We start from the raw sequence: 25,461 nt of genomic DNA, 5'->3' as shown, positions 1-25,461 counted from the left end.
GAACGAAAAATGTGGAGTCAAGACTGCCTGGGTTTAGGGCCGGCCGTGGCCTGGTGGTTAAGTGGGGCGCTCCACTTCAGTGGCCCCTGTTGGGTTCCCTGCTACCGGGACCTACACCACTCGTCAGCAGCCATGCTGTGGCGGTGTCACACATACAAAATAGAGGAATATTGGCACAGATGTTAGCTCAGGGTGACTCTTCATCAGAAAAAGAAAAAAGACTGCCCGAGTTTGACTCTCAGCCTGTCTCTGCCTAGGCTCTTAACCTTGCTTACTTTGTGTCCTCATTTGTAAACTGGAGATTAAAAACCAGTACCTTCCTCTTAAGAGTTGCTGTGAAGTTTGAGAAAATAAATGCCCATAGTACATGTTGAATACATGTTAGCTTTTATTAATCCTGCCAGCATCAATAGTCTAGGATTTATCCAGCATTTGTGTGTCAAAAGCAAAATAATCAGGCCAAGTCCTGAGGAGCAGCTTTACTGCCAAAGCTGACCTGCGTGCTCACTAGGCCACCTGAGAATACTGGCCTGACTCCTCCACCTGGCAACTCAGGCCAACCTGATCATGTTCCCCAGAGTCCGAGTTTGGTCACACCCAAGGGACTCAACATTGAAGGGCTCTTATCACAGCTACTAATTCTGTGGGGGAAGCGGGCGGGACCACTCTGATGTCTTTGGGTCCCCTGTTTTCCCTTCTCCTTTCCTGGAGGGGTGTTGGGTTTCAAGGTTCCAAACCAGGCAGACTCTGGGCTAGGCCAAGTGACTTCCCCTGGGCTTTGGAAGTGACCTGGTTTCTCTTACCAGACAGGTCTGGTGACTTTCTCTTAATGGGGTAGGTCCTGGGAAAAGAACTTCTTTCTTTTCTCTCAGCCTCTGACTTTTGCCTACTCCCTCTACACCACCCATGGGTGCCCTATATGGGGAAAGAAATGAGCTACCCTGAGGTAGTATGTTGGTGTTGACAGATTTCAAAAGCAGATGCTGTGGACTGGCATATCACCAAGTCAGACGGTTAGATGTGAGCTGACTTAGCCACCAGCTCCTGACCATAAAGGTCCCAGACTTTTTTCTATGATCAGATATCTATATCAGATATATCAGATTTATATATCAGATATCTATATATCATGTATATATATATATATATATATATATATATATATATATATAAATCTCTCTAAAGCTTTTAACTGTTAACTAGGATGGGGTCTCAGTGAGCAATTTTGCCATCTTTTCCTGGCCTAAATTTGACATTTAAAAATTTTCAGTCCTACGGCTAATGGGTATGGAATTTCTTTTGGGGTGATAAATGTTCTGGATTTACATAGTGGTGATAGTCACACAACTTTGAGACTATACTAAAAAACCACTGAACTGTACGCTTTAGAAGGATGAATTTTATGGTATGTGAATGTCTCAATTTAAATCTTTTTTTTTTTTTAAGGAAGATTAGCCCTGAGCTAACTACTGCCAATCCTCCTCTTTTTGCTGAGGAAAACTGGCCCTGAGCTAACATCCATGCCCATCTTCCTCTACTTTTTTTATATGAGGGAAGCCTAGCACAGCATGGGTTTTACCAAGTGGTGCTATGTCTACATCCGGCATCCGAAACGGCGAACCCCGGACCACTGAGAAGTGGAACGTGTGAACTTAACCAGTGCGCCACCAGGCCGGCCCCTTATTTTCATTTATTTTTATTTTTTTAAAGATTTTATTTTTTTCCTTTTTCTCCCCAAAGCCCCCTGGTACATAGTTATATATTCTTCGTTGTGGATCCTTCTAGTTGTGGCATGTGGGACGCTGCCTCAGCGTGGTTTGATGAGCAGTGCCATGTCCACGCCGAGGATTCGAACCAATGAAACACTGGGCCTCCTGCAGCGGAGCGTGCAAACTTAACCACTCAGTCACGGGGCCAGCCCCGGCCCCTTAGTTTTAAAAACATCTTTCCAAATGCCTGGCAACCAGGTTTAGTGTGAGGTCCTCTATTGTGGAAATGGAAATACAGCTGCTTCTAGGATGAGGCAGGGGTGTCTGGACAGAGATTGGACTCACAAAGATTCAAGTAAGCCCAGCACTATCCTTATTGCACTGCCAGATTATCCCCCAGGAAACGGAGGCCCAGGGCTTGCAAAGATCTTCCTCTCCCAAGAATTTGAGTGGTATGGGGAATATGTGCAATCTAAAATTTTTTGGAGAAAAAAAATCTTCTTCTTTCTCTTATATGTCGCTACTTCAAGAGAGCAGAGTCCAAATTGGCTCTGTAGATCCACAGGAGTAGGTGATGGAGGGCAAGGCCTTGGGGCAAGGTGCCTTCTCAGAACCCTAGGGAGGCCAAGGCATTGGGGTCAGGCAGACCACTGTGGCTCCTTCCAGAAAGGCAAGATACTGCTAGACACACACACACATCCAATGTCTAAATATCCAATGCCTGAAAAGGACAACCCGATTTCAGAGGCTTGCACCAAAATTGCTCTTCTGACCAACAGTACCCTTCCTGCTTCTTCCTAGAGGACAGAGTACAGTAACGATAGCAGCTGGCATGCTGCTATGTGCCAGGCTGTTTCATACCTTAGTCCTCACTGCAATACATATTATCCTCTTTGTTTTGCATATGAGGAGACTGAGGCTCAGAGCAGCTAAATAACCTAATAAATGAGGTTATACAACTACTTACATGCCCCAAGGAGTGGAATGGGTCTGACTCCACGGCCTCTGATTTTTAAACTACAGCAGCTGTTTTCAAACTGTTCGGAGGGTTCCCTAGAAGCTGCCATGGGGCAGGAGCCCAGTGGTCAGGGTTTCCCCTATTTCTACACACGTTGGCTAAAATAGCCACATATATGTCTGTTTTGTATATTGGAGTTTCATGAGTTAAAAATAAGTTTGAAAAGAACCACATTATGCTATGCTGCCCTGCTCCTATCTTGGACTTTCTAAGAATCAAGAACGTCTTCTTACTCTACTCTCAGCCTAACATACCCCCACCCCGGGGCTTGGCAGAAAGGAATTGTCTTAAATGAGAAAAGACTGTGTTGTGGACCAATTTCCTGGCTCGTTCACCAAGTTAAGTTTTCCTAAACCTGGTTACGGCCTTTGTTCCTTTTCAGTTCTCCACCCTGTTTATAGGGTCTACCCCACCCCCCACCTCTGCTGTGTGTGTGGTGTGAGGAAGGCAGGTTTCTGCAGACTAGATCACCCTCCTCTCAGAACTGCCCCCCAACACTACCTACCCACTGAGTCAGGATCTAGGAATGTCTGTGGGGGCAGCAGACAGGTAGGTCACCCTGGGGGTGTCAGAGGCTGATTCATCTCTCATCTCGACCCAATCTTCTCCCTACTGCTCTCTGGGATATTTAACTCTTCATCTGTCTAAAGATAAAAGGAAAATCTCAGACTCGGAAAGCATGGAGTCTTCAATCTGTGGCTAGGGACAGTATTTAATAAATCAGATGATGCTATTCAATAAATATTTGTTGAAAGAGAAGGAAGGAAGGAAAGGAGGAAGACAGACACATTTTCCCCCTTTCTTCCTCTAGAAGTTAACCTGAAATTCCTTGTCTGCCTGTAAAGGGAACTGATTTTTAAAAAGTGCAGAATAAATTATGTCACAACTGGTATGACATGAGTTGGGAGAAATCTGACCTATGTCTCAATATTCCTTCTTTGCTGTTTCTATTATTCCACAAAGCAATGTGGAGACTCCAGGATTACTTATAGGAAGAGGTGACAGTCCAATGTTAAGGGGAGCTGTATTTGCAGAGCAAGCACACTGCTTGAGAGTTTATGTTTATTTGGGATGGATTGAAGAGGCGTCTCATCTCCCTCTACAATTGCTTCAGGGTTTTGGATGGGGAGAAAAAATTAAAACTTCGCTCTATATTCTAGGGTGGAGCATTTTACCGATATAGTTGCGCCCCAGTCCATCCCCTCAGTCTTAAGCCACCTGGACACCTGGGCTTCTGGGGCTGTCCAAAGTTGGCTCCCTGGCAGGAAATGGGGGACACAGTGGGTTGGAAATGACACATATGGCTTGCCCTATCCTCAGCAGGCCCGATGCTATTGAGATATGTGCTAATCTGGGACTCTTCATTCTAAAGGGGACAGGAAGAGGAGGTGTGCAGCCCAGACCAGGCTCAGTAAGGGCTCCACATACAGGGGCAAGAGAGAAGGAAAGCGAAGGAAAAGGAGGGGACTACTCAGCTTGCTAGAGAATTTCCGTCCTGGAGTCTGGGGCAGTTGGGCCTCAGTAGTGCTGGAATGGGTCGGAAGTCACTCCCCTCCCCCTCTCAGGAGCCTTGAGAAAGGGCAGAGAATCTCTAAGATCGACCTTTCCACAGACCTAATGGGATCAGGCTTCCTATTCTCAGCCAACTGTGGGTGAGCATTGCTAATTCAGAAACAGCTGAGAGCAGACTGGCTGTGCTTCAGCTCTGTGGGCTTTAGGGCGTCACCCTCACTCCTAAGCCTCTTGTCTGGGCTGGAAGCCTTTCCAGTTAGCTGTGGGCGCTGATAAGTCCCAAATGCTTTCTTCCAATTGTTGGGGTTCCCCAATTCAGAGCCAGGAAACACATACACCCTAATGTCAGTGGTTAGCAGAGATGACCAAGAAGGTCCTTTCTAAGACAGAGATGGTTTCTTCCCTCTAGAAGTTGTTCACGATTGCAAAGTGGTGTCTGGAAGTGAGATAAGCACTATCAGACAGCATCCATGAAATGGAAAGTGGCACTTTTCTGGAAGGTATTTTGGCAATATGAATCCAGAAAGTGGAAAACGTTGGCTACTTCATTTCTACGATTTTATCACGAAAGTCAGAGACTCAGACAAAGATTTAGGTACAAACATGTTAATCACAGCATTATTTACAATAGTAAAAAACTGGTAATAACTTATAGACTAACCATGGGAGTTGGGAAATGTAAATAATGTTATAGCCATACCATGGAATAGCATCATGTCGACATTAGAAAGGCCTTTATATATTTATAATTACATGAAACAGTGTTAACTGGAAAACAGGTTACAAAGAAATTATAACACATCCCACTTACATAAATGCTAGCTATCCTTGTGTATGTATAGAAAAATAAGACTGAAATACACAAAATACACTTATAGTTGGATAATTTATTATAGATATATTTTTGATTATTTCTGTGTTGTGGGATTATGAGTGACTTTTTTTTATTTTCTAAGTTTTTTACTTTTCTATTTTTATCAGAAAAGAAAGAAAAATCTTAGGATGGTTGCCATATGCCAGCCACATTGGAAGATGGTCTTTCTCTCACCCTACACATTTCACGCTGAGCAGACCTTACCTGGAATCCAGAGGTCTCCTCCTTTCTGCATTGTGCTGTCCCCTCCCCAGTGTGACAGGGGAATAGGAAGTCATTTTGCTATTAGTGGGAGGTAGACAGAAGCTACATTTACTGGAGGAGAAAACACCCTTGCTGTCACACCAAGGCCTGAAAATAAAGTTCTGGATTATTCCCATCCTACTCCACTCATGACTGCAGAGAATAAATACTGAGGTGCTTGGATATGAGGCCATAAAGTTCTCAATGACGCCTGCCTTCCATCTGGTTTGCTGTGGTGAGAGCTGGCGTCTCTGTGATGGGGTAAGCATCAAAACTCATGACCACAGCTACTGGTACTATTTTCAAAAGCACAGCACCCACCTTCACACCCTAACTGATGAGGGATTCGTCCAGCAGCCTGGATGTCAGGATTCCTGGGCTCTAGGCCCCACAGGTGACTCATAGCCAGCCCCAGGCTGTGCCTCCTGGCCTCAGTTTCCCTGGCTTGCTGTGTTGATACTCTCCACCTACTGTACAGGGTGTTAATAGGGGTGAGGTGCTTTGAACTCAGATGAAAGAGGCTGAGGAAACAGCACCCGGTTATTAACCCCTGTATGGCCAGGCGTGGGAGCGGAGGTCGGCTGCTTTCATACTCTTCCAGCCACAGGAGCCTCCTTACAGTCCCTCATTCTTCCACCGTCTGCTTTGGCTGCCAAAACTGGAAACCAAAGCTCAGTCACCCCCATCTCAATGTCACTTCAGAATAGATTTTCCTAAAATGAATTCTCCAACTGCCCAAACCACCAGTAACCTATCTTCCCTTGATCTTTCTTCCAGTTGTGTACAAATGCTGTGGGAGAAGTGCTGTGACTTTCCACCACTAAGTATTCGCAATTAACAAGTCAGCAAAGTGGACGATGACAAAGACAGGCTGAACGAAGTTCAAATTCTTCATCTTTCTATTTCCTCAAGTAAAGTGGGGCTTCGTAATATTCCCCATCTTGTGTGTCTCTCTAGGAGTTGCTGTGAGAACCACGAGGATCATGTGTGTAGAAACACTTTATAAAATGCCAAGCTTTTTGCGTGTGTTAACAGGACCCAGTGTCTGCAAATCAGACTTCTGGCACAATGGCCATCATCCCCTTCTGCCTTCCGGGTACAACTGCCAAAACATAAGCCTAGGATGCCACCTATTGGTTGAAAATACAAATTACACTTAACCAGTTGCAAGAAGAGCAAAGGAAGCATACACCAGTATTTCCCAACTTCAGGCCATCAGGATTTTTGCCACACCCCTCAAAATGTCATATTATATACTTAATATTTTTCTTTAAACAACTCACTTTGTATAAATTATTTCATTTTTAAAGTAAACTCTTAATCACTACTATAAATGGAAAACAAGTTTACACTTGCCAAAAGTAGAATAAATCCATGAAATAAATACAATGAAAACAGAACATTAAGATCTAGCTAGGAAGGACTGCCTGTGAAAGCTCAGGCTTGAAGCTCACTGTTAAAAGTGAAGATCAACAAAAGCACATGACTGGAGACTGAGAGTCTGTCAGTCCTCTAGTATGATCTTGTGCTTTGAGGGAAACACTGCCCTGTATGAAGAAATAGGATTCTTCTGAGGGAAGGTCACATTTCCTTGTTCTGCCCCAACTCTCTGGGTGTGGATGGTTGAAGAAAGTTTGGAAGCCACAAAAAGTAGAAAATAAACTCTTGTATTGTAGCACATTCCATCAGAGCCCAAGCAGGGCCAGTGCTGAATTCCTGGCAGCAGTGCCCAGAGCTCATGAGCACTGAGGGTGTAGAGGGCACTCTGCTCTGGGCCATGTCTGGCTTTTGGCCAGAAGTCCTCTGCAAGGCTGAGTGCTCTCGGATCTGCAGCCTGCTGAGCTGTCTGCTGCTGGCTGGGAGCTGCCACTTTCCCCAGTGCTGGGTTATGTGTCTTGTTTTCCACAACCCAGCTTGTTGCTACAGCTGCATGGCTTCCTGCTCCACTGACTGATCTGAGGGTGCCAGGTACTTCTCCTGGATGCCCAGGGTGCTGAGGGAGGGTGCGTCAAGGTTGATAGCAAAGCAAGGACGGGGAACTGGTCTGGGCAGGATCTAACTTTTATTTATTTTATTTTATTGTTTTTTAAGGTTGGCACCTGAGCTAACAACTGTTGCCAATCTTTTTGGTTTTTTTCCTGCTTTTTTCTCCCCAAATCCCCCCAGTACGTAGTTGTATATTTTAGTTATAGGTCCTTCTAGTTGCGGCATGTGGGACGCCGCCTCAACATGGCCTAATGAGCGGTGCCATGTCCGTGCCCAGGATCCGAACCCTGGGCCGCCAAAGCAGAGCACGCAAACCCAACCACTAGGCCACGGATCTAACCTTTATGGATGTGCCCACTCCAACAATGTCTGGTAGATTCCCTTCATCCCTCTCCCTTCCTCATAATTACAGCTTAGGCAACAGGACCCATTTGGGTCTGAGAAGCCCCTGTGAGCATCCAGACCCAAATGTTCCTGTATTTGCCTGTTTCCCACAATGCTGAGGATCAAAAGACCAGACAGTGCTCTATATTATAGCACATGCTCTAGAGCCAGACCATGGGGGTTTAAATCTTGATTTTGCCACTTCCTTTTTCTCATCTGTAAAAATAAGAGTTGTGAGGACCAAATGAGACAATACAAAATGCTTAGCACAGCACCTGGCACACACTAGGTGCTCAGTAAGTGTTTGTGACTTTTCTTCTGCCCAGGGAGGGAAATCACGGGAGCCCAAAGAAAACGACTAATTTTTGTGTGGGCCACAGGGTGCCTTCTACTTCTCTCGGGACAGGAGGAAAGTGGAGCAGGAAGGACACAAATCAGATTCACGAAGGAAAGGACCGTGACACTGCTGAAGGAGCCCTGTGAGGCTGGCTGGCCTGAGGTCTGGGTGTGCGGTCTGACTAGAAGATGGGGGTTACCATGGCAAGGCTGGCCACCATGGCTGTTCTGCTTGATGACTCCAGCGTCAGAAATTGAGATCCTACAACCGGGGAGACCAAGGTTTGAACTATTCTTCCAACACATCTGGGGAGAGGGACCTTGGACCTGTCACTCTTAGAGCCCCAACTGCCTCATCTATAAAAGGGGACTGAATGAGAATTAAATGAGATCCTGCAAGTGACGTACCTAACCCACCAAAAGATGTTCAGGTTACGGACCTTTCTTTACCATTTCTTATGGATCCATCTATCAAAATCCATCTCACCGCTGCTCAAACTGACTCTGAACCCATGCTCCCTCACCTTCATTTTTCCTCAGGAGCTAATGCCCCGTTCCTGTGCAAGTTGGCCCTGAGGATCACTCAGGACCAGTGGAATCCATCTTGCTTGACATGCAACAATCTCAAATCCGGCCTTGCCTCTGGCCTGAAGCCCGCGTTCCTGAGCAGAGCCCATGAAACCCTGCATTCTATCTCTACTCATCTGTCTCGCACTTCTGGTTCCCCAGGCAGCCCTGTCCTGCCCAGAAGTCATGCCATTCTACTTGCAACCCCTCAGACAAGTCTTAACCTTGAACCCCCTCACCTTTGTAAATACTGTTCTTTTTGCCCTGATTCCCTTTCTCTCTTAATCAGCCTGGCTAACCCTCCTTTAAGAGGGTGCAACTCAAGTGCTACCGCCTCTATGAAGCTTTCCTTACCCACTCCCTCCTCAGCAGAGCTGACTTTTCTCTTCTTTCTACCAATCCCTATTGTCTTATACATAGAGTGAGGCTGAACCTTAAGGGAACTAGGTGGGGCGAGGGGCAGAATCTAAAATCAGCACAAATGTATATGGTTAAAAATATCCTTGAAAATTCCTCAACTCATTTATTAAATACAGTATACATGGTTTTATGAATAGAATCCTGTATAATATGAATGAATGCATAAAGTAACATACAGTGTGCAAAATATCAGCACTATTAAAACTGCCCTTCCCTTTCTGCTGAGCACATGCAGTTGAATTTGCCAACATTAACTGAATGTGTAAGGCAGTTCCTCAACCCCTTCATCAGGCACCGCACACTCTTCTGCCATCATTTATAACTTGTCTGTTCCCCTGTGAGCTTTTGTTTCCCACATGTGAAAGGGCCTGACACAAATCACTAAGTGCTGGCTGGAATTATTTTCCTCCATACCCCAGACTCTGGAGCCCCCCTTGTCTCCAGGATCCTGTGTAGATGCCAAATCTCTGAAACCGGCCTAGAGGGCCTGGACTTTCCTGTCCTGCCTCACATGTGGCCTCTGTGATCCGAGGGACACGTGACCTTAGCTCCACCCACCCGGGTCACTAAGCCAGCTCCAGTTCGGAAGGTCTGAAGGTCTGCCTCCTGAACAGCTCTGGTTGTCCCATGGCCCCCTCAAACACAGCACATGTGCCAGCTTGCACCCCCTTCCACCCATGTGACAAACCTGCCCCCTTGTCTCTGTTTTCTTGCCTCAGTGATTAGCACAACCACTCATACTACTGCCTAAGCTAGAAACCTGGGAGTCTGAATTCTGCTCCATCTATCCCAAAACTATCTGGTCACCAACTCTGCTAGTCTATCTCCTTAATATTTTTCCAATCTATACTCTTTCTATTCTCACTACCATGTTCCTCCCTTCTCACCTAGAGACTGTAAAAACCCTCCTGCCCTTAATCATATCCTTTAAATGCATTTTCCACACTTGGAGGAGCTTTTCAAAAATGTGTTTCTGGGGCCAGCCCTGGTGGCCTAGTGGTTAAGTTCAGCATGCTCTACTTTGGTGGCCCAGGTTTGGTTCCCAGGTGTGGACCTACACTGCTCTGTTAGCGGCCATGCTGAGCTGGTGGCCCACATACTAAAATATAGAAGACTGGCATGGATGTTAGCTCAGGGCAAATCTTCCTCACCAAAAAAAAAAACACAACAAAAAACCCCAAAAAAACACATCTGATTGTGTCACAACCTGCTCAACAATACTCTGCTGGTTCCCACTGCCCACCTATGAGCTCAAGTCCACAATCCTTAGCGGGGCACTCAAGCCCTCCATCGCCAGCCCTGTTTACTTCCCTTATATACCTGCATCTCTCTTTCCCCTTCACACTCAAGACACCAGGCAATTGAAACTGAACCCGTCGCATCTCTCTCAAATGACCAATGCCCTTTTATTTCTGGGCCTCTGTATTTGTTGCTCTTTCTGATCAATATCCTCCCTTGCCCTCAGGTACAACCAACCCTGAAGACTTCTAAGGGACCAGCCTTTGCAGATGAAAGACAGTCACCAGGGAGCACAACTGTTCAACATGAAATCAGTCATCTACAAGGGTAGATGTGGCCACTCCTAAACCCCAAGTCTCCCCCTCTTGGCTGTGGCTGGGAGGCTAGAGAGCAAGGATACGAGGAGAAATGGAAGTCAGCTCCCATTGCAGCAGACATCATGGCCTCCAGGCTTCGCTGCTCTTGGACCCCAAAGCAGTAGCCATTGGCTTTATCCACAGCCTGCAGGACCTGCTGGATACTCTCCTTGTCCTAGGTGGGGAGGAGAAAAACAGCTCTGTGAGTGAAACAGAGGTATGTGGAATTGAGGTTGTACCAAACTGCTTTTAGTCTCCAAACAGCTCCCTGATCTTGCCTCATGAAGCCTCTGTGCATGCAGCTTCCTTGGCCTGGAGTAGTTCTCCATGTCCTTTAGGGCCTGGCTACATCCTACCCTTCCTGACCCCCTGTCCCCCAACCACACATCAGAACAGATAAGCTCTTCTATGCACACCCATTGTCCCCTGGGTTTATCCCTATTGTAGCCGTGATCCTACTATCTCACTAACTATTATTAAGTTATTAACTCATCTGCCTCCCCGACTCGACTCTGTACCCTCTGAGGTCAGAGACTCATTTGTCGAGGTAGCCCCAGTGCCCGCCACGGAACTTTGCTAACAGCAGGCACCCAATAAATATGCATGTAACCTCTTTGCTCATCCACATCAAAGTGATAAGAACAGTCCATATCTCACACAATGGGAAGAAGACAACAAAATAATGTATGGACAGTTCTTGGCACAGTGCCCAGCAGAGAAAGCCTTCAAAAAATGGTAGTAGTTGGGGCCGGCCCCATGGCTGAGTGGTTGGGTTCACATGCTCCACTTCGGCGGCCCAGGGTTTCACCGGTTCGGATCCTGGGCGCGGACATGGCACCACTCATCAGGCCGTGCTGAACATCCCACATGCCACAACTAGAAGGACCCACAACTGAAAATATGCAACTATGTATTGGGGGATTTTGGGGAGAAAAAAGAAAAATAAAATCTTAGCAAAAAAAAGAAATGGTAGTTGTTATGATTAATATTACAGAATTCATTCTTTCATTTTAGAGGAGAAAAGTGTGGCATTAAAAAGGGAAGAGGGGCTGGCCCGGTGGTGCAGTGGTTAAGTTCGCACATTCCGCTTCTTGGCGGCCCGGGGTTCGCCGGTTTGGATCCCGGGTGTGGACGTGGCACTGCTTGGCACGCCACGCTGTGGTAGGCATCCCACATAGAAGGTGGAGGAGGATGGGCACAGATGTTGGCTCGGGGCCGGACTTCCTCAGCAAAAAGAGGAGGACTGGCAGTAGTTAGCTCAGGGCTAATCTTCCTCAAAAAAAAAAAAAAAAAGGGAAGAGACAAGTTTGCTCCAGTCCACCCACTGCAGAAAGGACTCTAACATGCACCTGCGTCTCCCAGGTTACCCTCGCAGGATGCAAGGTGGGAGGCACAAGGGTTGGGTACTAGTTTGCAAAGTCAACAGGCAGTTGCCTATCTTAAAGGAACCTGAGAGACTTGTCCCTGGCCTTGATCAAGTCCCTTGCTGGTGACTTTCTGAACTCATTCATTTCCACACTGAGGAGGGAACATGTGTAGAGAGAACCCAGCAATACAGAATAGGTAAGGCCAAATTGTGGTCCACCTTCCTTACTGGAATCCTGCCCACCAGAGCTCCTGGTCCTGAAACCAAGGGGACCCAATGATAGTCAAGCCCAGGAGAAAGACCGCTGTTTGAGCCCACAAAGCCTCCCGTAGCCTTGGCTTGGTGAGTTCCCAGGTACTGTCAGAGCCTGCAGCCAAAGGAAGAAGCCTCTTAGTCCCCAGTACCTGGATGTTGAGAGGGATGAAGGAGACCAGGCTGTAGTCTTCGATGAGCTGTACCAGTTTCTCATTGAGTTGACGGTAGTGGCGGAAGAAAGGGTCAGAAGCCAGGTGGTCAAGCAGGTAGGAGAGGTCTAGGACCTCTGTGTAGTAGTCCAGGTTGAAGGCTAAGGAGAGAAACCGATGCTCAGGAGCAGCTGGCATGAGGCTAAAGACCTGAAGACAGGGACCATATTTTCCTTCTTTCTTCTTTTGCCTTCATTCACTCATTCATTCAACAAATATTTTTTGAGACGGTGAAATGAAGTTACTAAGAAGAAAATACTTGATTCTGCCATTTACTAGCTATATGGGCAGGTACCCACCTCATGGGGCTCTTGTGAGGATTAAATGCTGTAAACCCCAGTGCCTGATACAGAGAAGTCCTTGACCAATGGTAGTAAACAATGATATCGAACATGTAGCAAGAACACTGCTGGGTCCCCACCTTATGAAGCTCAGCCAGGCAGTACCCCCAGGACCCGGCACACACACTGTAAAGACTCTGTAAATGCTGGTCATATTGAATGAACGCTACATTCTAGCAGGGTGGCCTCTTGGGTAAATCACTTTCCCTTTCTGGGCCAGTTCCTTCTTAACATAAAACGAGGAGACCCAGACTAGCTGACTCAGAGGTTCCTGACTCAGTTCTATGAATACAAACTTCCCACTAAAAACCGAAAGTTGGCCTCTCTGCACTGTCAATTTCTGCCTGGGAAACTCAAGTGGTTGGGCTACTCAGCAGGTCTGTTCCAAAGTGAGGGCATCAGGCTGTCAGAGATCAACTCACTTCCTGCCTCCTGTGTTCTAATCAGCTCTAATTAGAAACTGACATCCTGGGGCCAGCCTTGTGGCCGAGTGGTTAAGTTCACACGCTCCGCTTCGGTGGCCCAGGGTTTCGTTGGTTTGGATCCTGGGCGCAGACATGGCACCGCTCATCACGCTGAGGCAGTGTCCCACATGCCACAACTAGAAGGACCCACACCTAAAAATATACAACTATGTACCGGGGGGCTTTGGGGAGAAAAATGAAAAATAAAATCTCTAAAAAAAAGAAAGAAAGAAAGAAAGAAAGAAACTGACATCCTGTACCTACAAGGAAGAATGTCCTGGGCATTCCAACAAACTTCTTGGATTGCCTGACAGGTACACTTCTCCCTAAGAACTAAGAAACTGAGCCAGGCACACTTGGGTTTAGATTTCGTCTCAGCTAACACATCAGCTGTGTGACTGACCTTGGACTATTCAGGTAATGTCTCTGGGCCTCAACTGCCTCATCTGGTTTACATCTCAGGCTCCTGCGAGGATGACTGGCAAGAGTCAGAGCTGGAAACGTCGAGGACCACCATGTAGCCATCTGGGCTGGAGGCTGTGAAGGGGGACAGGGGCTTGGGAGGACTGCACATCTGGACCTAGATAAAATGGGGCTTCTGGGCTTGTCAAGAGATGGACCAGAACTTTGGGCTGACACGGCCCCTCCAAGTCCTGACTGGCAGCCAGTTGGCCTCTTTGGACAAGTCTCCTGTCATGTTACTCTCCCAACAACCTCCCTCCTGCTCACTGCTGGTCATTTCTGCTTTTCTTTTCTAGGTTCCTTTGTGGCTGGAGATGCTATTTAGGGAACTGATGCTCCCAGCTCAGCAAAGCACTAATTTTGCATGAAAAAATGCTGGCCATTGGGCCCCTAGGCAACTCTCCTGCCTTGCACCAGCCTGATTCCCCCTCAGTCTTCCTCACTCAACAAATGGCATCCTTATCTGTCCACTGGCTCAGTCAGAAACCTGAGAGTCATCCTTAATTCCTGTCTCCTCACCCAATCCACAAACAAATCCTATTTCTTGAGTAAGTTTTCAATCTATCTACTTCTCCTCATTTCCACTATGACTGCTTGGGCTGCTGCAAAAACCTAAAGGATCTCTGTTTTCATTCTTATCCCTTTTAATTCATTCTCCACAAAGCAGCCAGAATGACTTTTTCAGTTCATGCTATTCTCTTGCTTAATATTCATCAATGGTTTTCCTCTGTCTTTCAACAGTACAGGTTCTGGCCCCCACCCACCTCTCTGACCTCATTTCCTACCACCCTTCCCCTGCCCACTAACTCAGCTACTTTGGGTTCCACCCCGCCCCTGCCTTTTCCTTGAACCCAGAAAGCTCTTTCCCTAAGGGCCTTTACCTCTACTGGTCCCTCTGCCTAGAATAGTTCTCCTGGCTCCTTCTAACCATTTGGGTCTTAGCTCAGACGGCATTGCTCACTCCCCTGACTCCCAACCACTCACTGTGCCATCACTTTCATTCCTTTGTAATACGTATCACCATCTGTAGCTCCGTTGTCCCCCAAACCCAGAACAGTATCTGGCACAGAATGGCACAGAATAAATGGGCAAGGGTCAGGACCTATCTGTGGCTACTATCACCAGGCCATGCATGGTCCCTGGAGGCTGCATCCTTCAGCTGAGATCTCTGCTTCACTCCGCCCAGCCACTGCCCTGTCCTTGTCTGCCCAGAACAGGAGCTCTTACCCAGCTTCCCATAGTGCTCAATGAGGTCCATCTTGGAGAGAAGGTTGACGTGCGGCAGCTCCACGTGCAGCATGGTGGCCAGGGAGGTACACAGTACTGAAATGAACTTGGCTGGGTCTGTGCAGTAGTGAGAATCCACGAGATGGACGGCAGTCAGCTGGGAAGCGAAGAAGAGACAAGGTGAGAGTGGCCTGGAGAAGCAGGGAACATCAGGGCCTATGTCTCCCCCATCACACTGGAGACTTCCGAGGACAGAGTGCAAGCTTTCCCCATTAGTTGCCTCCTGCTTCTGTTTCATAGCCGCACTCATTTCTTTCTCCCAAGAGATGATGGGACATTTTTTTCTTACAACATGCCTTGCACTGAGCCTCCCAGTGGGCAAGCGGTTCAATTCCCACTGCACCTGACTCTATTCTTTCACTTATTTTTGCCCATCAAGTCACAACAATCATCATGCCACTTTCCACATAATCCTTTCCATACTTCTCATAATCCCAAATTGGATACTAGCACGTCCATTTTACAGATGGGAACACTGAGGTTCAGAGAAATAACCTGATTTACCCAAGACCACACAGCGAGTCAGTAGCAGAGGCAGAATTCAAATTCACACCTGTTTTACTCCAAAGCGACTCAACCCTACCTCGCTGTGTGACTTGGGGCCGTGGCATCTGTTCTCTCTGTCTCAGTTCCTCCACCTGCAAAATGGGCCTACCAGACCCAAGACGCACCCTGAGGTCCCACTGTGCCATCTGCGAGAAGATGCTGCGCAGGGCGCCGTGATGCGTGCAGAGCTCCACCTGGCCGGGGCAGTCAAAGAGGAAGTAGTGGCCGCGGAGGGGGTCGAGCTTGGCTCGCAGCCAGTCCAGGTTGGCCTCCAGGTACTCCATGCAGTAGAGCAGGCCGCCGTTGGGCCCCAGCCGCAGCGCGTCCATCACGTCACTCAGCCCCACCAGCTCGCCCACGTCCACGGCGCACTCGTACGGCAGCCCCTCGTTAGCCGGGTCCAGGTTCACCACCGCCACGCGCCGGCCCAGCGCGCGCAGGAACTCACTCATGCCCAGGCAGTACGTGGTCTTCCCCGAGCCCGGCGGGCCGATGACCACCTGCCCGAAGGCCGTGGTCGGAGCGGCCCCCGCCATGGGCGGCACGCGGACCCACGCGAGTTCAGCGGGGAAACGGTGGGCAGCAACACGCAAGCCGAGTGCGAGGGACTTCCGGGGGGCCGGCAGCGAGGCCCGGGGTCGCCTAAGAAGGAACAGCTAGAACCGGAGCGACGCGAGAAGGACGGACCCGGTACTGAAAGGACCAGGACCGACTTCCGGACGACGCCGGAAACGAAGTCCCGCCCCCGCAGTGCCGACGCGGGCGGCCGCCGAGGGGCGTGGCACCGCGGGACTCCCCCAGAGAGGGAGGGGCCAGATGTGGGGACCTTCTCCTGGGATTTCCTCGACCTTCCTCCCGGCCCAAAACAGAAGAGACAGAAAAACCCAGTCAAACCTTTACTCTCCCGTTAGGTCGCAGACCCGACCACCTCCCGCGGACTCTCCGGACGCAGCCGGGTAAGGGTAGAGGCGTGGGAGGTCACGCCCCAAGACCGTCTCTTCCCAGCCCCACAAACCCTCTCCTCTCCCAGGTCTCTTCCTCCCACTTTCTGGCCTTCATAGTGACCCGCCAATGAAGGTTGTGCTGATAGCCTCAGTCAGTCCAGCCTTTCAAGGTACTGGGGGAGGCAACGGGCAGGTCTAAACAGGAACTAAGGTTAGGAGACCAAGGAGGAGAGGTCATTAAGCCCTAATATCAAAAGGGAGGAGGATAGCGGGGCTTTTTGTAAAAACACCCTTGAGGTAGAGAGCCTGAAGGCAAGTTCAGAACAAAGCACCCTGAACAAGTTGTGCAGATTGCTACTCCCAGAGTTCTTTCTACTCCGGAGGGAGTCCCGGCAGGGGGCTGCCACTGCAGCTATGAGTGACCCTGACTAAGGAAGCCCCTGAATCTGTCATCACTCGGGCTCTGAGTTGGTGTCCAAGGCACAGCTGGAACCTCTCACAAAGGCCATGTCTGTCCGAAGCTTCATGCTGGTGGGTGGCTGGCGGCGGAGCAGCAGCTCCCCCTGGTCCTGGGGTAGGGGTTCATCGTAGATGGTGGAGATGAGCCCCAAGCCGATTCCGCGGGGCCTCTTCAGTTGCACAAATGGCTGTAGCTTCTCTCCATGATACCTGGATTACAAAGGGTTCTCAGTGAGAGGGCTGCTCTCTCTCAAACCCCAGTGAAGGGGTTGGGAAAGAACAGGGAAGTAGCTACTACATACTTGGTTTGTCTCAAAGACAGAGCTTTAAATCTGGATCTTTGCTCTCCAGCCCCCTTATCTATCCATTGACAGTGCCAGCAACCAGGAACCTCACATACTGCTTTCATTTCATTTCATTTATTTATTTATTTTTGAGGAAGATTAGCCCTGAGCTAACATCTGCTGCCAGTCCTCCTCTTCTTGCTGAGGAAGACTGGCCCTGAGCTAACATCCATGCCCATCTTCCTCTACTTTATATGTAGGACGTCTACCACAGCCTGGCTTGCCAAGCGGTGGCATGTCCGCACTCGGGATCCGAACCAGCTAACCGGGGCCGCAGAAGAAGAATGTGCGAACTTAACCACTGCGCCACCCAGCCGGCCCCTGCTTTCATTTTAAATAGAACACAACGTTTAGAACAACTGTCACCACTCTGTGACTCACAGTCACTCCCTAATGGCAATCATCAAGTTCAAACTCCCAAGACTAGGGAGAATGACTCCCTCAGGAAATCCATGGTCCTCTTAAGCCTTGGGGCTTGGTCTAAAAAAATATTAGTGCCAGACCTACTTTTTCTTTCTAACTCTGCTTTGAAGTTCATCCCCTGAGTCCCTAGCACCAATCCCAAAACCAGAGGGAAGGGGGAAAGAGTACAGCTGAAAGGCTAGCCTGAGCCCCAAGGGAAGTCCCTCAGCCATACTCACCCCAATCCACGCTTGCATCTGGGGTGCTGGCCGTCACTATCCAAGGCCTCGGGCACCCCTGAGCCCCGGCTTCCCAGACCCTGGCCCTCAGCCCAGCCCTGCTGCTCCATCACCTTTCGCCCAATGCCCTGCAGAGGAAAGGGAGAAGACTCAAGAGATGGGGCTCCTGCAGGGGTGGGGGGTAGAGGGAAGAAGAGAAGGAATGGGGGTAGAGAAGGAAAAGAGATGGGTCAATGGGCTGGACAATGGACAGTGCTCACCTTGGTGTGGCGCTCAAAGGTGCCCACCTGGCGTTCGACCACAGAGCCGTCCTCCTGGCCATCACGGAGTCTCTGTTCCAGACGCATCTGGACAGAGTCTCGAGCATCCTTGTCTCCAGCATCTGAGGAAGCAGAGCCCAGTTTGCAGAAGGGTCTCTCTCAGCAGAAGCGGGGAAAATCAGGTTTCTAAGACCTCCTCACAAGATTTACGTATTCATCTTTACTGTAGTTTATGACTTTATTATTATCTCTCTCATTAGACTGGGTGCTCCCCAAGAGTAGGAACCATGGCTCTCCCATCTTACAGATAAGGAAATTGTGGTGCAGAAAAATCATAGAGCCAACAAATGACAGAATTAGAACCCAGGTCTTCCCCTCCCACCCCACCCCACCTCAGGTCATTTTTGACTCCAGAATCTAAACTCTTAACCAGAGCATGAACTCCTTCCCCTCCCACTCTACTAGAGCCTGCCTAGCAGAACCAGAGCTCCCTGAGGGCTGTCCCCAGTGAACCTTCACAAAGAGAGGGACAAGGCTCTGCCCACAACCAGCACTCAATGCACTCAACTAGAGATTTCTAAGGGGAATGTTCTCAGTGGGCTACGCTAAGGGAACCGGTCCCCTGTCTCAGCCTCTGCTAAGTAGGTCTGGTGAAGTGTCACTGCAAGTCCGGGCACCACTTCCACCTCCCCGTACTGCAAACCCTGGCCCAGTACCTCTGTCGTAGTACACACTCATGTCCACATCCCAGTCATCGGCTGTCTGTTCATCAAAGTCTGCAGAAACGAAAGCATCAGGCAGAGTGAGCTAAGGACTCAGTTCTGTTGAGAGTTAAATCTGGGCTTAGGCATATGTTCTACAACTTGGGGCTTTTGATTGTATTTTTAAGTCTCCTCTGGGAGGGTCATTCAGAATTTACAGGAGGGCATTTTTTCTGCACTCCACTGATCCCCCTCCCCTAAAAAGGATGACTGGTCTTTCATATACAATCAAGGTAAGTCTCTTCCCTAGCCCTTTATTCGGACTCACTGCCAGGGAACCCACCACGTGGAACAGAAAGCCCTCAGCGAATGCAGCCAGGATCACTCCTGCCCTTGCCTGGGTGCCAGCATTACCTCCTTCTTCCTCCTGCCAGAACTGGGCATCAGTGTAGAACACCAGGCCGGAGCCACCCTTCTCCCACTTGAGCTCGATCTCCTCCTCAAAGAGCCGCTCCGTGGTACGCTCCTGCCCGGTCACGTCCTCATGCAGTGCTTCATGCCGCTCCCACTCCTCACCCCGGTCATCGTCCTGAGAGAAGGTGGGGAGAGGTGACCTGCCTGTCTAGCTTCCTGACCTCATGCCCACAAGGAGGACAGCTCAGGGCACAGGAGGCCTGTGAGATGGGCCCTCAGCTCCACTCCTCCAAATTTCTCTGAGAAGCAGCACATATTTGGCCCTCGAGGCCTTAACCAACACATCTCTGCATCCCGTTTCTCAACATACTTGGTTCCTTCTCCTTATAAGCCTGATTCACTCTTATCTCCTTGCTTTTGGCCATGTTGTTCCCCCTGCCTGCAATATCTTCCCTCCTCTCCCACCACCTTCTCTTGTTCACTTGGTTAAATTCTTCCTCATCCCTCAAGTTCTACAGCCTACATGAAGCCCCCCCACACTAAGGCCCACAGCACTCTCGCTGGTCTCTGAACTTCTCAGTGCTAATCACATTGTTGAGGCCTTTGTATGGGATGTCACAAAGAAAGAAGGGACAAGAACTAATACCTATTGTCTACTGTGCGTCAGGCCCTTCACATAACTCAGCTCCTTTAATCACCCCAACAACTTGTGAGGTACTATTATTCTCATTCTACAGATGAAGAAACCTGGGTTCAGGGGCCAGCCCAGGGGCGCAGCAGTTAAGTGCACACGTTCCACTTCGGCAGCCCGGGATTTGCTGGTTCAGATCCCAGGTGCGGACATGCCACCGCTTGGCAAGCCAGGCGGTGGCAGGCGTCCCACATATCACGTAGAGGAAGATGGGCACGGATGTTAGCTCAGGGCCAGTCTTCCTCAGCAAAAAGAGGTGGATTGGCAGCACATGTTAGCTCAGGGCTAATCTTCCTCAAAAAAAAAAAAAAGAAGCAGAAACCTGGGTTCAGAGGAGTAAAGAGATTTGCTCAAGACAGTCCACCAAGAGAGTGGCAGAGCTAGCATTACAACCCAGTTTGCCACATGCTGGTTCTCTCTCTGTTCAGGGAGATTTAAGGCTCTTTGAGGGCAGGAAATGAGTTTCAGAATGTCTTTGGAATCCTGCGCCAGCCCCTATGTTTACTCCTGCTTGACTGGACTTGTCAAATGATAGGATGACTCTTGGCTTGAAATCCTGGGGGCCCCGTCCTGTTTAAACTTCAAGAGCCCTAAGAAATCACTGCTGCAAAGCAGGTATTGAAAAGTCAGGACAGCACCAGACTAAGGTTGTGGTCCAGATGTGTTAGCAACTCTTGGCCGGGAGCTTTGAAGACATAGGTGAATTACTTTTTACCCAATGTATACATAAAAAAAGTTTCCCAACAAATCACATCTCTCCTGATTTTATGGATGAACAACCAGGTATGGGGAAACAGGTGGAAGAAATGTTTACAGCCATGAGTTGCTGAACGGGGATACACCCTGAGAAACGTGTCATTAGGTGATTTTGTCATTGTATAAACATCACAGAATGTACTGGCACAAACCTAGATGGTATAGCCTACTACACACCCAGGCTATATGGTACTAATCTTAGGGGACCACTCTTGTATATGTGGTCCCTTGTTGACTGAAATGTCCTTATGTGGCTCCTGACTATATTTCACTGATAGAGTGGAGGCTAGTGTTCAATCCACAGACTCAAAGTCAAAAAATAGAAGGGACTTCTCAGCCACATAATGAAAGCACACAGAGGTTAGACAAGCAGTGAAGAGGACTGGATTCACATCCCAGCGCGGCCTCTACTTTCTTAGATTATCTTATCTCATGGTTGGCAGATTTTCATCTATGAAAAAGACCTTCCTTACATTCCTTCTAAAGGAATGAAAAGAAGACCCCTTTGAGAATCTTCTGATAAAAGTTCTGGCCCCTCTCCCCAAAGAAAAATGCATATTTGCACGTGCTAATGCAGTTTTACATCCTATGTCAGGGAGTTTTAACTCTTTGGAACTCTCCTGGGGACCCCAGGTTTAGAACTCTTGTAATATACAATTGAAGAGTGGTATTATTAATACTTTGGCCTCTCTAAGTTGCCAGCAAGGACAGGGTGGCTCACTGTACTCACATCATCTGAGTGTGACTCTTCTTCCTCCTCCTTTTCCCCTTCCTCCTCAGGCTCTCCACGGGGGCTGGCTGGTATGTCTGCCAGGCAGGTTCCCTGGGGTATTTCCTCGCCCTCGGCGGTGTACACAAGTTCTTCCTGCTCTACAGTCTCTGAATCCTCATACCTGAAGGGTACATTGCCATAGCGCCGGGAGGAACCTGTCTTAGGGAACTGGAGCTGCAGCTGGGTGATGATCCGAGGGGGTAGGCGGCAGGCCCGGATCAACTCCAAAAAAACCCCCAGGGGAGTTCCCACATTCCCATTGGGCATCAGCACTGGTGGGTTCAGCTCTGGCAGTTGCCTCAGGTCGGCCAGAGTGAAGGCTTCACTCTTGGCCTTCCGACTCTGCAGTTCCTTCCGGGTCTTGAAGGGAAAGGAGCCCAAACCTTGGGAAGCAAGAGAAAAGAATGGCTCTTCAAACCCAGAAGCCTCCGCCAACACTTGAGCCAGAAATTGGTCAAGGTTTAAATCCTTTAGCTTAATGCTGTTCCTGCCTTTCACACTTCTCCAGAGCCCCTTCTTCCAGTCCCTGACTAGAGCACCTAGTAATTTCATGCCATTTCTCATCATCTCAGCTGAGCACACAAGTTTCTTCCGGATCTGGTTCTTACAACCTTTTCATTCTCAACTGCCATCAACCCTCACCCCCTGCACACTCTTGTACCACGTGCTCCAACCACAGCAAACAATTTAACATGCCCTGAAAGTTTCATGGGCTTTCACATCTCTCTGTGTCTTTGAAAATGCCATTACTTTCAACACTATTCTTCCCTACAAATTCCTGTTTATCTTTCAAGATCCCGATGACATGCCACATTTCCTGATCCCTCTAGGAAATGGGTTTCTCCCTCTGTCATCTCACAGCACTTGGTGAAAAAGAGAATAGGCTCTGGAGCAAAATGCCTGGGTTTGTATGGTGACTCTGCCACTTACTAGCTCTGTAACCTTGGGCAAGTAACATAACTTCTGCATCCCTCAGTTTCCTCCCTATAAAATGGGTAAGAATAGCTCCTACCTTATAGGACTGTTGTAAGGAGTCAATAAGGAAATGAAAAGCTTAGAACAGTGCCTAGTAGATACATAGGAAGTGCTTATAAATGTTAACAATTAGAATGGCATCTCTGTGACAATTACCTCTTTACAAATCTGTCGTCTTGTCTGGATTCTGAGCACAGACTGTCCAACTGTTCTCTGCATGTAAGCTAGAGTCACACTAGGTCTAGCAATACAAGCTAGATTTGTTGAAAGAATGAATGAAGAGGGCTCTGCACTGTGTTTCCTGTTCTCCATCAAAGTGATTTCCCATGAAAATGGGAGTTCTGAGAAAAGATAAAGTCTCTTCATTTGCACCTTGCTAAGAGAGAAGTGAGTGGGGAGCAATAAAGAGAGTGCAATAAAGACAGACAATAAGACTACACGAAATCGGAATATAATGATGTACACCTGAAATTTATATAATGTTATAAACCAATGTTACCGCAATTAAAAAAAAGACAATAAGAGTTTTAGAAACTTGATTTCCTATTTTCCCTTTGTGTCAGTGCAAAATGAACCCCTCAGATAGACAAAAGAGTCTCAGACGGGATCTAATAAAGTTGGAAAATAGACCATCATCCGAATAGGCCTCTTTTTGGTTTGTTTTTCCCTGAGGTAAACTAACGTGCAAGTTGAGCCTGAAGCTCTATCCATAAATGTCCTAAACTCCTAAAGAGTCGTAAGCAGAGACGTGACTTATTATCATCCCTCAGGAGAGGTGCCTCTGTTCCAGGGCCCGGAGGCCCAGTCTATCATCTTTCTCACCCGTACCTGATGCCTCAGTAGGTAGCCGAAGTCTGCGGATGAAACAACGACCGGGCAACCAAGTCCCCTGAGAATCCAGCCAACGGCGGCCGGAGTACATGCGAAGAAGCCTCTGGGCTTGAGCCGCCCCCGGTACCGAGATGACGCAGCAGCAGGTGCGGGTCTGGGCGGGAGCCGAGTCCCGAGTGGAGAGAGCGCGGGCATCGGTGACTGAAGTCTCAGCGAGAACCTGGCCGGTAGGAGTTAGAGCAGAGTCAGGAGCAGCCTGGGGAGGGGCCCGCTCAGGCCGATGCCGGTAGTGGAAACAGAGGAAGCCACAGCCGCGCTGTTCCCGAAATTGGCTAAAGTAGCTCCGTAGCTGGGCCGAGCGCAACTCCGAAGGGATACCGCTCACTATTAAGTAAACTGGCGCTTCCTTCTCTGCCTCGCTGGGCACCGCCATCTTGGATTATCACATGATCAGCTGGAACCAATTCTCGCGAGAACAGCGCGAGCAGCCCCGAGTTGTCTGTGTTGCAATAGTACTTTTTAACCCGCAGGTAGTCCGCTGGGAGTCTGAATGTGGAAATGGGAGCTGGGGAGGTCTGGGAGAAGTCGTTCCAGTCCCTTTCCCACAGAGAGAAGTCGGCGATAATGGAAAAACTCACCTGAGAAATGGGGTTACAGAGTTTTCATAAGGCTCTAGTGAGGATCTAATTAGAAGCCTGCGGGAGGGGCAGTTTTTAAGATTTTTACTTGTTGGGGCTCTCCTAAATCTAATCTCAGTTCTTTCTCAGTTCAGAGCCTTTCAGTCGTTCATCCATTTATTTTTACAAAACATATTGGTGAACTCCCACAAACCAGTAAGAAAAAGATAAACAATCCAATTGAAAAGTGGGCCGAAGACACTTCACAGAAGAGAAAAAAGTCCAATTAACAATGAAAGATGCTCAATCTCATTAATAATCAAGGAAATGCAGTGAGACCCACTTCACATCCACCAGATTGGCAAACATTTTGAAGTCCTCAAAAGTCGGTGACGATGTGGAGCGACTGGAGCTCCCAAATACCGTTGATAGAAGTGTAAACTGGTACTTGGGGAAACAATTCGGCATCACCCAGTAGTGTGAAACTACACTTACCTTTTGACCCAGCAATTCCACTTCTGGGTATCTACTTTAAAGAAATTCTTGCATGCGTTTATCAGGAAATGTATTGACAATGTTGACCTTTACCTAAGCCCTGTGATCCTGAAAAACAGCCAAAGTTAGGAAACGCCTCCCGCCTTTGGTGTTCTGGAACACAGATTATTGTAAAGAAACACACTCCGTGATATGACTTAGATAAAACTTATGGGTGCCCCCTTGTTTACCTATGACAAGGCTAGACACAGACTTTAAATTCCACTTCTCTGCCTCAAAAACGCTTGGATGAATTGCTTGGCCCAATGATCATTCAGAACAAAATGCTTGTTAACCAAAGTTTGGTTAAGCTTTCTTTCCCCCAGTTCCCTGAACTTTGCATCCCTGGCCCCTGACTTGCGCCAGCACAAACCCCTCCTTAATAGCCCCTCCTGAGAACAGGCTGGCTTCAGGAGAAAATGTTCTCTGATCTCTCCCATCATGCCACTCCTGGTCATCCCACTTTTTCACACTCAACTCTTTTTGCCTAACCCTTGAGACACGTGCAGATCCTATGGTCAGAGCGTTCTCCCGTTGCAACAGCTTCCGTCTCCCTATTGCAATAGTTCCTTTCCTCCCTTGCAACAGTCATTTCAAATAAAGTCTCTCTTCACTAAGTCCAGATTTGCTTTTTATTTGACAGTATATACAAATATTCATAGCTGCAGTGTTTGTAAGAGAAAAAAATTGGCATTTAGTACTATTACTCAGGTACATGGAGTTGATTGAAAATAAGCAAGTCAGAAAACAGAATTATTCCATTTATATAAAGTTCAAAAATACAAACTAAAAAATATTTTTAGGGGTACATAAATAAGTATGCTTTAAAACCATAAAGAAAAGTAAAAAAATGATTAACCCAAAATTCAGGGTAGTCATTACCTTTGGGAAGAGGTGATAGATTTAGAAAGGACCTCAAAGTTGATGGTAATAATGATATATAGAACA

General features: G+C 48.2%; 2 protein-coding genes across 2 annotated transcripts; both read right to left on the bottom strand.

Moving 5' to 3' along the window:
• Positions 1-4,811: 4,811 nt before the first annotated feature.
• On the bottom strand, positions 4,812-16,444 carry GPN2 (GPN-loop GTPase 2). The gene is made up of 5 exons (XM_046661227.1): positions 15,700-16,444; positions 14,969-15,125; positions 12,415-12,575; positions 10,689-10,819; positions 4,812-7,349 (listed from the first exon to the last, which is right to left on the bottom strand). The coding sequence occupies exons 1-5, from the start codon at positions 16,108-16,110 to the stop codon at positions 7,277-7,279; spliced, it is 933 nt and encodes a 310-aa protein (XP_046517183.1). The 5' UTR covers positions 16,111-16,444; the 3' UTR covers positions 4,812-7,276.
• A 13-nt stretch (positions 16,445-16,457) lies between these two features.
• Positions 16,458-24,961, bottom strand: GPATCH3 (G-patch domain containing 3). The gene is made up of 7 exons (XM_046661226.1): positions 23,360-24,961; positions 21,515-21,939; positions 19,338-19,512; positions 18,939-18,998; positions 18,223-18,344; positions 17,963-18,090; positions 16,458-17,187 (listed from the first exon to the last, which is right to left on the bottom strand). The coding sequence occupies exons 1-7, from the start codon at positions 23,793-23,795 to the stop codon at positions 16,971-16,973; spliced, it is 1,563 nt and encodes a 520-aa protein (XP_046517182.1). The 5' UTR covers positions 23,796-24,961; the 3' UTR covers positions 16,458-16,970.
• Positions 24,962-25,461: the final 500 nt, after the last annotated feature.

This window comes from Equus quagga, chromosome 5 (genome assembly GCF_021613505.1).
Source record: "Equus quagga isolate Etosha38 chromosome 5, UCLA_HA_Equagga_1.0, whole genome shotgun sequence".
In the NCBI taxonomy this organism is placed as follows: Eukaryota; Metazoa; Chordata; class Mammalia; order Perissodactyla; family Equidae; genus Equus; species Equus quagga.
Note: the sequence above shows the minus strand (reverse complement) of the source record. Positions and strands in the feature narration are given on the sequence as shown.

What these genes read in the sequence shown, in the direction of transcription:
- GPATCH3 (XM_046661226.1), bottom strand. Translation starts at nt 23,795, where the DNA reads ATGGCGGTGCCCAGCGAGGCAGAGAAGGAAGCGCCAGTTTACTTAATA. An exon ending in GCTACCTACTGAGGCATCAG is followed by an intron (nt 21,940 to 23,359) that starts GTACGGGTGAGA and finishes TTGCTTCCCAAG; the next exon opens with GTTTGGGCTCCTTTCCCTTC. An exon ending in CCTTTGAGCGCCACACCAAG is followed by an intron (nt 18,091 to 18,222) that starts GTGAGCACTGTC and finishes TTTCCTCTGCAG; the next exon opens with GGCATTGGGCGAAAGGTGAT.
- GPN2 (XM_046661227.1), bottom strand. Translation starts at nt 16,110, where the DNA reads ATGGCGGGGGCCGCTCCGACCACGGCCTTCGGGCAGGTGGTCATCGGC. An exon ending in TGGCACAGTGGGACCTCAGG is followed by an intron (nt 15,126 to 15,699) that starts GTGCGTCTTGGG and finishes TTCGCTTCCCAG; the next exon opens with CTGACTGCCGTCCATCTCGT. An exon ending in TGAGCACTATGGGAAGCTGG is followed by an intron (nt 12,576 to 14,968) that starts GTAAGAGCTCCT and finishes TTCTCTCCTTAG; the next exon opens with CCTTCAACCTGGACTACTAC.